Source organism: Accipiter gentilis, chromosome 33, assembly GCF_929443795.1.
Source record: "Accipiter gentilis chromosome 33, bAccGen1.1, whole genome shotgun sequence".
NCBI lineage: Eukaryota > Metazoa > Chordata > Aves > Accipitriformes > Accipitridae > Astur > Astur gentilis.
In genome coordinates, this window is record NC_064912.1 from 2,195,462 (window position 1) to 2,207,694 (window position 12,233).

Below are 12,233 nucleotides of genomic sequence, written 5' to 3' on the forward strand. Positions count from 1 at the left end.
TGCTAAATGCAACAGGAAGAATTCTTTAAATAAAGCTACTTAAAGATCGAACATCTTTAACAATGCATGTTGATACTGAAAAGGCACAAATAAAAATAATTTTGAAAAAGTATATGGAAACAATTCTAGCTGTCAGGACCCAACCTTCAGTATTCACAGTTTCTTCTCTTGCAGCTAAACCAGACAGCTAAAATAGCAAAGAGCTGCTTTCAGTTAGACTGCATATACAAGCCTCCCAACACCACTGGCACAAAAGAATGTTGGGACAATTGTGAAGTGATGCATTTTGATTTTAGTCATACTGGATGTTTGACTCTTATATGTAACTCCGGGCCAGATCCTCAACTGCTGTAAAAGAGCAAAAACTTCAGTGGCTGCAAAGCAGCTTTACAAGCATGCAAAAATAGCCAGTGTACTCAAGACTGATCTGCTGATGCATTATTCAGGGGCAAGAGTGAGGACCCCTGCCAAATCCAGTGACTATCATCAAGACTGTCTCTCACACGCCTGACCCTGCTGAAGCAATCTCACACAGGGACCATGGATGTTTGCTTTTGATGGGCTACAACCCTGTTTTACAGCATGAGTAAAGATGATGGAGAAGGAATACTTTCTGCTGCTTAATCCATGTGAAGTAATTTCTGACTCTAAATAAACCTGCAGCATTTGTAGCCTGAACTAAATTTGCCTCCCAGCTTGTTAGCGCCACACTCCAACCATACTGAGAAGAAACAGAAGTATACACCATTAATTTCCCACTTTATCTTACCTGAAAAATAAAGAACTGCAGATCAACTAAATGCAGAGAACACTGAATTGCTGCTAAAACTAGAAGAGAGAATCACAGAGCTGCTTGGAAGTACAAGTGGCCAGCCAGGACCTCAGATGACAAAGCTTTCACTTGCAGACACAGGCGGGGGAATCATGAGCTGCCACCTAATACATCCATTAGAGCGTCTGAGTGATGCTTAAGAAATGCCTGTACACCACACATGAACCCAGAGAATAACCACCCCCTATCCCAAACTAACACTGCACATAGCAGAAGCACCCTAGACTGAAGATTACCATTCAACTACTGCAGTGAGAAACATACACCACTGCTGTCCATATGTGCATTTTCAAGACATCAGGCTCTCCGCTGCTCATATATGTGTCAACACATGCCTTGGGCAGCACCAAGAAGTGAGGTCAAGCAGAAAGCAGCATTGACTCACATCATGCACATGTGGGGCTCAGGAACAGTTTCATCTTAAGCATGGAGTACAACTGGTACACACAATGAGAGCCAATGCTACTGCAAACTTCCAAAACTATGACATATTCTGTCTTTTCAAGACCATGACTTATTTTTAGAGAACAGTAGTAAACCTCTCAAAGGCTACAAACATAAAGCTGATATCCTGTATGCAGTAAGCTTAAATGTCAAGTTACATATATATATATTTTCACATATACATGTAGCACTTTAGCTTTTAACTAAACTCAGCCTTTAACCTACTAGTTGTGTTTTGCAGAGCTTTCATTTCATAGAAAAGCTAGAATCTCAGATAGTAAAGTGATAAAGGTTTGATTTGGTTCAAGGTGTAAAACGTGCAAGCAGAACATTCTCCTTTTCAGGATCTGCATCTTTTACCGTTCCCTCGGCACCAGGCTGTGCAGAAAGACCCCTTGCTTGCAGCAGAAACCATAAATTGCTATTAGGAGCAATAACAGCTGAACATGAAGTGCATTGTAAATGTGGCAAGAGGCCCAAACAATCGACAGAAGCACTGTCATGAAGTTTCTCATTTACACCACTATTGCAGCAACTCAAACTATACATCAAGTACAGAAGACCATGTAAGAGTCTCTGGGGGGTTGTTTCAGATCTGTAGCTTTAGGAACCATCCTAAGCAAACTCAGTGTATACTATAAAGTGTGTGAAAATGGCAGATATCAATTGCAAGTGTGAATGGCTGAGTGCACTACTAAAATTAATGGGAACAAAACTCCTTACTACTTTCAAAGCTAAAATTCTCCAGCTGGAACTACCTCATCTAACCTAATAATTCATTGGCAACAAATAATATTAAATATGCAATCTCTTTCTTAGCTCTGTTTCCTGTACAGTTATGCATTTTGGACTTGCTCACCCAAATCAAATTCTCATCTCCATACATCAGAGAAGGCTCACAACAATTTACATCAGAGTAAGTTATCACTCATGAGCTATGTGGCAGAATTACCCCTCCTTCTGGATTCTTCCCTCATTATAACATCTCATTAAAAAAAACTTTTAGCTTTAAAACTACAACTACTACACAAAGAAAACAAAAAGTATGTTTATACTTGGGGATTTTTTTGGCTGTAAAATAAAATCAGGAGACATACAATCTCAAATCTGCTGATCTAATTGAAAAGACAAGATCAGGACCAGAGAGGCATGGACAACCCATTTGAGGGAAACAGCTCCATTTAAAAGGAGACACACACAAACAAAAAAAGAGATAAAATGGAAAGGAAAAACATGACAAGATAACAAAGCATAACAAATGTCAAGGTTCTTTTCAGGTATAAGGAATAAAGGTGTCAGGCACTGCTTATGATTTGAAGAGCATAACATTTTTGATCCTCTAATACGAGTGCATATTAGGAACAAAGCAGGTGAAAACGACTATTGTGAATTTGGACAGGTGTGGAAAGATTGTCATTTGTTTAAATCTTTTTAGAAGGGAGGACTCTTCTAACAAGAAAAAAAAAAGATTCAGAACTCCTGAATGACCAAAAAAGACTGGGAAAGCCAATTCCTTTTTAATTCCTCAGATGCACAGGACTGGCAAAGAGAGCAAGAAGGGGAATGTAGTCCTCCTTCCAAGGACGGGGAAGATACATCAAATCTACTGCCTGCAAATGCCAGAACGCAAGTTGCAGAAGTATTAGTAAGCAGCAGACTGTAAATCCATAAACAATTAACTAGAGACACACAATAACAAAGGTATTAACAGTAAAAGCACTGGCTCATCTGTCAAGCACAGTCCTGTGCCGTCTCGAGGATAAGCTGCACACACACGCACTCTGTACAAGTCCAAGGAAGATAAATGGTGTTCCTGATGGCAGGGCTCAACAAAAGGCATGGGAAACACTGTATGTTTGAACAAGGCCAGGAAGCAATGAATTGTTTGCCTCATTTGGCTATGACAACCCTATTTCTCAGATCCTCATATCTGAATGAAGCACACGCACTGTTTTCTATAGTGCGGCCCAAACATCTTAAGTTCTGGGGGAAAAATACTTTTCCTAACAAACACTGCTTACCTCATGACATAGCCTGAACTGACCACAGGAAGTGTGACCCTCCCCATTATACAGATGAGGAATCAAGCACAAGTGTATCAAACTGAAGGGTGCATAGAGACCCGTAAAATAAGGAGATGTCTTGAGGTCACCCATATGACCTCTACTTTCCTACCATCAACCACAGCATGAGACCTCAACGCTCCAAAGGTTCACACAAAGCATTTGAGGGGAAAAGTTGAAAGCAGCTGAATATCAGGTTCCCAGTGCTGAGGAAGCTGCTGTCAGATTTATGTTGAAGCAGATTAACACCAATGCCACGTGCTGAGGAGCAAAACAGCTTCACTGTACGCCCACTCTCCCTGCAAAACTTCCAGCAACTGACAGCTAGCACCTGACAGCTCTGTGAAATCTGCACTGCCTCCACACAAATGAAAGACTCCATCTGAACGTATCAAAAGCGATAACAAAGCCTGCATCCAACTCAGCCTGCATGGACTGCCACTAGATTGAAACACTACTTTATAATGCCAGTATTCATAATAAAGCAGATCCTGCTGCAAACATATGATTTTCACAGGACATTAGAGTGGGACTACGGGGTCTATATTCAGCTCCCTATTCCACTACACAGTCCTTTGGGTGACCCTGGACAAGTAGCTTGATCTTTGTAAGAAAGAGGACTAATAACTTTGCTAAGATAATGAGAATTTGAGTTTGCTGAACAACTAAAGGATGACATTTACAATCCCAGCCCTGAAATCCAAGGGAATTTTAAGTCCTGTTATGTTGAAAAACTGAAAGCAAATCAAACTAAACCACTTGAAAAATAAACCCATCAAACCCTGGCCTTTAGGCATTCTGCTAACAAGCTTACAAAGGATTTGTCTAGAGACAGCCCTCCTATATTAGCAGCCAATCTATCAACAGGCATCTGGTGTTAGGTTTATCCTGCTAATATAGACAACGGAATGTGGAGAGGTATGCATAGAGCAAAGACTACCAGTATCTTTGTAACAAGTAGTGGTGTCTTATTCTAATACAGGATGCACTAAGAGAGCAAAAGAACATTGCCAGAAAAGTTTCATGACCACAAACATCAGCCCCAGACTGGTTGGGGCACTTCTACAGCATGTTACTGGCTTAGCTATTAACAGACATGAGAAATCTAGATAAGACTGGGGGGGTGGAATTTGGGATGGAGCACAACTGTGGAAAAAAAAAGGTGTTCATTTTGATGATCAGAGAGCATTGAAGTGAATGGCAACCACTCTCAGCTGAGGAACTGCTGCTACCTTTGGGGTCCATTACTCACACTTAGAACCATACAAAGAATCTCTCCCCCAGTTTTAACTACTGAAATAGAAGACCGGAGGCCATTTTGGATAAAAAAACCCCACCTCTTTGGCACTTATTTCCCAGGAATCTAGAAGAGGCAACATTGTCAAGAGGAACACAATGTATACGTCAGGCTCTCCCTTCCATTCATGGGAATGATGTCAGCTACCTGCAATGGCTATAGCTTTCCATCTTCATTCTTGATCTCTAATAGACTGAAGAAAACTGGTGTCCATGTTCAGCAGGGAAGAGAGACAATGGAGAAAGCAGCAGATGAAAAGTGGCAAATACTAAGTCTTGGGGATCCCTACAGTAGACTGAAATGCCCAACGGATTACAAAACAAAGCCTTGCAAAAGTCTATAAGCAAGTATTTTGGATAAATGCCCAAATGCTCAGTGCTGCCCTTGAAATGCAAACAGCAAACCTTTCAGAAAGATATTTGACTCACACCCTGAAGAGCTGTGACAAAGTCCAGAATATCATAAATGTCTTTAAACTCTACCTAAGAAAGCTGCTGTGGTCACATCAGCTATCTGCATCACCAGCAAAAGAACTTAAATTACAGCCCTCAAGCCCCTTGTGAAAATAACAACATTTTGAGAGAGATGTCTCAACATTTCAGTCAGGGAATGAACAGGGAAGAACAATATGGAAGAGTTTTTCCAAAGATTTCTAGCTTTTAACCAAATCAAAAAGCTCGGTATGATTTAGAATCAAGTTCTAGATACATACATCCTACAACACTGATTGGGATCATATCAAGAGAGATTCTAAACTGAATGGCATTTGGTGATAAGGCAAAGACAGCATCTGGCCACAAATCAGCCCTGCCTACCTGAATGTCAAAATTTTTTCCTTCCTTGTGAAAGAGTAATTATAGAAGGTTGGGTTTTGTTGGGTTTTTTCCCTTCTAATGGCTAAACTGCCTCTCTTAAAACACTGAGATGTTGATTCCTATTTTTCATGGAAAACTGAAGAAAGGACAAAAAGATAATGAGAGGTAAACCTCTGTTCCCACAACATACCCATAAGGTTGCCACAAAGACGTGCTAGCCAAAACTGCAGTCCCCCACCTCCCACTGGCCTGAGGTTGCAGCCCTTAACAGCTGGAGAAGTAAAAATGCTGAGTATTACTCACTGCCATGACAAGCTCAAAAGGATATTTGTAGACTCGAACTGGGGACTGGTATTTCTGCACCATTTTTACTACACACCTGTAATAGAAAGAAATTGGAAAATTTTAGTTCCCTTACACCAAATGCCACAATACATTCTAGCAATTTTCACAGACAGATCTAACTAGAAGCCTTAACTCTTTCTCACAAATAGAGAGGAGGAGACACAGTAGGTAGAGTATCTTGCCCAGCATAGCTTAGTAAGTCAGTGGCAGAGACAGAACAAGACAGGTCTCTGCAGTCCCAGTCCAGTGCTGTGTCCAACACACAGTAGTATCCTTTGCTGCTTCCCAACACTACTGCAGTAAATTCAACTTAGAGGTCCAGCAAAACACACAATAATTAAAGCACAAAACAGAGATGTAAAGCCAGAATCAACTGTACTCTGGAGAAGGAGCCTGTCTTAGGAGCCTTGCAAAGCTTAAACGGCAATGCTTTCTTCTATCCCCCTTTTCTGCGTTACGTTTGTAATCATTACACAAAATCTCCCTTGCTGAAAGCTTCCACAGCTTCCCATATCTTGGTGTTTTAAAAGCTTTTGTGCACAAAGTAGCACTCAGTTGTTTAAATACACTAAAAGAAAGGAAAAGGAAACAGCATGCTTAAAGAACATGCCTGATGCTAAGCTAGCAATCACATCCCACTGACTGGATGCCCACTGCTTCCAGCTGAACTGAGGAAATAACTGCATGCAATGGAAACAATTCCGTTCTCAGCATTTCATTTCTCCTAGCCACCTCTCACTGTTCTCATCAGGATTCCTCCCTCAGACTCTCCTGCTGGGGTTTTAACCCTCAATGTGCATAAATAACCAGCATCTCAAGGAAGTACATAAACCATTTAAAAAAAGGTTATTAGGCTGCTTTCTGCAATTCCTTTAGGTTCCTTTGTATCACTCCTATTAATACCATCTATGAACATCAGAAACACAAAAGACTGGATGGCTGGTTTGAGACACTGTGCTGATTCCACCCCACTCAAATTCCACAGCTAAGCAGACACAGCCCTCGGCAACATGACGCTGTGTAGCACTGAACTCAACAGTCAGAGCATTAAGACAACTTATCCCTGACATTTTAAGCCCAAAAATGGAGGCAAAACATGAATTAAAAGGCAGACAGCAACAGATTCTCCCTCAGAAAGGCTGCTGCAAAATGCCATTACACAATAAAATCTAAACAAGGGAGAGGGGAAAAAGACTTTAAAAGTTTGAGTACCTGGGAACAGGGAATTTTTGTAGAAGAAGGGTCTCGCATTCGGACAGTTACTCTGCAGAGGATCACATTACCCAAGGAGCAATGTTCAGGATTTGCTGGATCTCTAGAAGTCTTACTGGTACTAAAAGCCAGTCCACGCAGAACAAGTAAATGCAGAGAGAATGCATCAGCAGAGCATCCAACTCAAACTGAAGTGAGCAGAGCAGGGACAAGCAAACACCCAGAAAGCCCGGGCTGCTATCACATATCAGATACCCGAGCCAAGAGGCATGGGGCACCTTGTAACGCAACGCTGTAATATGATTATGCAAGCGCGATACCTAGGCTGTGCAGGAACCTTCCGAGTAAGTGCAAATATAGCAAAAGAAGCCTCATCAAACGTATTTAGCTGTGATCTTGCTCCCTGTTCTGACCTCACCTGCTACACCAGGAATTCCTGCACCTCTGTAGGAGGGGGTCAGGGACCTCCACAGGAGGAAGTCTCAGGACAGACCAGTCAGTCTAGCATCACCCACAGCCCAGAAACAAAGTCACCAGCAACAGAACAACAGGATGGCACAAGCTATAGTTCAACAGCCTTAACCATGCTTCTTGGACAGATCTGTTGCTCCCTGGCAGCTGCAGCACCTGACTGCCACAGATTTATTACCCCCTGTTTCTCTAGCTGAGGCAAGATCAAGAAAAAGAGCCTGGGAAAGAAAGACAGCTGATAATTCACACCTGCCCTAGAAACCTTTCATACCTTGAGGAAAGTGCAGTGGCAGACCTTCTATGCCCTCTCCTCAAAACAGAGCTGCAAGACAATCATTCTGCTTCTCAAAGCAAGAGGGACTCCAGCTATGACTCCTGGGAAAAAAAAATAAAATAAGAAAAGGCAGTGAAAGGTAGCTCAATGCACAAAGATACAGGCGGATGATCAGCACTGATAATGACGTAAGATTTTTCAGTTACCACTGGGCAGCTGGGCCGTATTAGCTAAAGACATGCATCCTCATACAGCTTTAGAACCAAAAAGACAGACATATTTTTAAAATCATCTCATGTATTCCAATCAAGTTATAAACAGACATGTTCAACCACCTTGTGAAGAAAAACAGAGAAACTACACAACTACAGAATATGTCTGCTTCTTAAACATCCATCATACCACTCCAGCCTCTATAGCAGCCCAGGCTACCTGCTCTACTTTGTATTTGCATCTGGGTAAAAGCACATATTAGGAAACACAGCTCAGCTGAAGAGCAGTGACTCACTCAGCTGCAGCATGATCACTTAGAAACCCCAATCCACAGCTAGAGGCAGACCTGTAGCCATTCACTGGGTAACACCAGGGAAGAGCATGATTCCAGCTGGCCGAGCCCAGCATGGTTTGTAAAAATTCAGAGACTGGAGCTGTCAATGCATTGAAGCAGCATGTATAGCTAATAATCACTTTAGCCATCCCAATTAGATATTAAAAGTGTTTCAATAGCACACCTGAACACAGAAAACAGTGGCAGCTACCACATTTCACAAAGCATCCCATGACACACTGACAGCAGTGCCAACAGCACAGACACTCAACAGCCTGCAGCTCCCTGCAGAGTCCAGCTGGCCTACGTACCCCTTTTTGCTACAACCCATACAGCAATTCACAGATGAACCAAACCCTAGAAGGCAGAGAGTTAATTATAAGCTTGAGATACACCAGCTGGCACTGTACCAGGGGAAGGGGAGCATGGAAGGGGACATGAAATGGAAGGATATAAACCCCTGATGGCACATGCATTTCCCTGCTGTAACTTAGGTAACATTTCAGAGAAATGGCAAATTCTTAACAAGAAGTGGTGTGTACACAGCATGCAAAGCTACCACTACATACTAGCCAGGGATGGAGACTGTGAGGACTCCCATGAGGAATACACATCACTACACACACAGCAAAGGGAAGAGAGGCAGTGATATCAACTACATGTTTCCACATTATTTAGAATCATGCAGTATGTACCTGAAGGGTTTTCCATATACTTAACTTTCATTCTACTATTTGTAGGAGAGGCTTTCTTGACAGAATACAGCCAGATGGTTGGAAATCAGAAATTGAGTTTATATATTAAATATATATAAAGCCTTGAATCAAAGTCCCCAACCCCTGCTTCTCATCCAGGCTAGTATGAACTCATTCAGCTCTTTCCACATTAGAGCTGCCTGTTGGATGGTGAAACTCAGCAGCAAGTGACTTTATTAACCTCTCCCACCTGTGGTGGTTTCTTTTCAGCTGGAAGAGAACTACTGAGCAGTTTTTTTGCTTTGTTTTTGGCAAAGAACTGCTGAAAATAGCAGAATTCCAGACTTCCTCAAATACTATTACAACATGTGAAAGCCAGCTGTGGCACCCAGCTAACTTGATACTTCCAGTTATAAAAAGGAGGACACTGTAGGGCTGTAGTCTTTCCTCCCCACTTACAGAGTAAGGTGGAGAGAAAGGTGTGTGACACTTCCTCTGCCTGAAATGCCTTTCACTTAGGTAGATGCTGACACAGTAGCTGATGCTTTACACATATAATAATAAGATGGTACCAAGCTGTAGGATATTTATTAGAGCTCTTTCACATAAGAACTCAGGAACAAGTCTTTCATAGCTTGATAGAAGGAAGCCTCAAAGTGGAACAGCACCAACATAAGCCTTTACTATCTTTTAGAAGCAGACATCTTCTCAGGCAAGACTTCATCTTAACCCCTGAGAAACACCTATGGTGCAGGGGTGAAGCAGCACAGAGGGCTGCAAGCCAGCACACTACTGTGGAGCCTGGGCACCGCTCTGTACACCTTGCAGAGATGCCTGGAGTCTTGCTGCGGATTATAATCAAAGACAAGCAACACAAACATTCAAACAACAACACTCACACATTCTTTACAACACAATAAGGAACAGTCTCTTTGGCCGAGAGGGGAAGAAGAAAAAGCAACAGCATACAGCATTCTGCTCTCAAAGCCTTGTAAAGCTAGCAGTTTCTTCCATGTATGTAGCAAAATAAGTTCCATGACTCACACTTCCACACCTTCATCTCATAAGTTAATTTTCTCACCAAAGAACCACCACTGACCTTTTACACACAGCTGCATACTAAATCCCTGGTATTTGCCAACCTGCAGCAGTAGATAAGCTTTCTTGAAGGAAAGCCCCTCATTTCTCACCTTGCTACTCCATAGGGAGTCATACTATGCCATTTTATCCATCAACACTACAGTCAGTTGTTAAATACTCAAGTTCAATTTAAGAATGGAGACATGCTTCAGCTGAACATGTAAAAGAAGAGTATGTCCAGTCAGTAGGTCACTTGACTGCAACAAAGCACCAGCACAAAAACCATTTCAGCTTGCCCCAAGTAAAGTTTGCAGTCATATTTTCTCTGAACACAGGTATGCTGTAGAGAGGCTCACTCATTAGCCCAATCAGACAAGCGGTGCCATCAGCACAACTCCCTTCTCACTGCCTGCAAGCCGATTTTACTACTTGGAGGAGTTAAGCCAAGTGACCCAGAGAACAGCACATGCTTGGTTTAACCCTGCCCTAAAGCCAGTGGGGTTTTATATAGAAGCTGACCCAAATACATCAATACATTTAGTAGCAACTTACGAGGGCCAGCCTTTGAGTTTACAAATACTTCAGTGCCAGTTTTTTGGGTGGTTTGTTGTTTTTGTTTTTTTTTTTTTTTAAACTTTAACACCCAGAGAGAGCTCAGCAGACAGAAAGCCAAGCTCTTCGGAGCAACGCCAGCAATAAGGCTGATTCTCTCACACAAAAGGAGCTGGGGTCCTACTCACTGCTCCCTCCACGCTGCTGGTGAGCCCGCTCTGGAGCAAACCACCGCCAGCCTTCGCCGAGAGGAGATCCAACGTTTATCCAACTTCCTCTAAGTAGGACAGAAACCAGAAAACTTTAAAACCGTGGGTTTGGAAGAATATTTTTTTTTTTTTTAAGTAAACCTGAAGCAATGCTCAGCCAGCCTGCCAGCTCGAGCCTGCCGCTCACCGCCACTCAGGTTCTCACCCGCTCCCTCCCTAATCCCCACAAGATTATGACTAAAATTTCCTTCTCAGCTTCCCTTAGCTGTACGGATAACGGCTCCCGGCACCCCCCCACACCCACTCACCGGTCCCCTCGCCCCCCCCCTCGGCTCCGCCGCCGTACGAAGGGCCCGGGCACATGGCGAGGGACGGCGGCCGCCCCTCAGCCCCCCTGCGCCGGGAAAAGCCTCGCGCCCCCTCCCTCCCACCCACCCACCCACCCACCCACGGTCGCCCCGAGGGACCCCCCGCAGAAGGGGGCCCTCCCCGCCCCACGTCTCCTCACCGCGGGACACGGCGGAGCCCGGCCGGGCCCATACCGAGCGCGGCGGACCCGACCCCAACGGCCACCGCCGGCTCCACGCGCCGCTTCAACCGCCGCGCGCGCCGGCCCCGCCCCGCCGCGCGCGCCGGCCCCGCCCCGCCCCGCGCGGCGCCGCAGAGCGCTGTCCATTGTGCTACGGAGGAAAGGGGGGGGGGGGCGGGACGGGGGCGGGACGGCGGCCCCACCCACGCGCACGTGCGCCGCCCGCCGCCATGTCGCTGCGCGGAGCTGAGGCGCCGCCGGGGTTTCCCGGTGGCCTCGGCTAAAAGCGGGCCGGGTCCCCGCGGCGGGGCCTGGGCAGGAGCGAGGGCCTGGTAGAGCGCGGCGAGGCCGCCGTAGGGATTTTACCACAGGGTTTACCACAGGGTTTGCCGTTTCCCGCTCGCTGTCCGTTAGGCTGCTGCCGCAGGCCAGGCCCAGCAGGCCGAACGGCGGTAACTCAACAGCTGTAGAAGGCTTTAACTTAAGACTGTTATCTGACTTAAAAGAGGGGGAAGTGCGTGGCAGCGAGCTCATCCCGGCCCGCAGGCTGAGCGTCCGAGGCTGGCACCTGCCCTCGAGGAGGAGGAACCCGCTCAGGGTCTGGGCTGGCGGAGGCAGAGCCACAGCTCCCAAACAAGACCCAACCCTGCTCGTCACGAGGTGCATCGGGCTTTCACGTCCTTAAACTCTTTATCATTGCATTGTATGGAGATTCAATTTATTACGTGACTTACTATACAGCTGCAAGCTCACACTTTGAGCAAATGTTCCCAGAACTGAATTCTCCCGACAAGGTGAAAGGCGATTGTCCAGCTAAGCGGTCGAGTATCGAGGATGACGCGGGAGTACATTCTCACCTCTCAGCCTT

The 12,233-nt window shown here is 44.8% G+C and overlaps 1 protein-coding gene across 5 annotated transcripts in view; it reads right to left on the bottom strand.

Moving 5' to 3' along the window:
• The window catches only part of SEC14L5 (SEC14 like lipid binding 5), a 42,939-nt gene extending 31,497 nt beyond the window's left edge, over positions 1 to 11,442 (bottom strand). For 2 of the 5 annotated variants that reach the window (XR_007504568.1, XM_049791821.1), the window contains exons 1-4: positions 11,345 to 11,442; positions 10,816 to 10,904; positions 7,751 to 7,854; positions 5,755 to 5,830 (exon numbers count right to left, since the gene is read on the bottom strand). Coding sequence is in view for 4 of the 5 variants with exons in the window: in XM_049791821.1 (XP_049647778.1) it covers positions 5,755 to 5,817 (63 nt within the window). In the remaining variant the exon portion in view is untranslated. The other 3 variants (XM_049791824.1, XM_049791823.1, XM_049791825.1) reach the window with 3 other exon arrangements.
• Between the last annotated feature and the right edge of the window lie 791 nt (positions 11,443 to 12,233).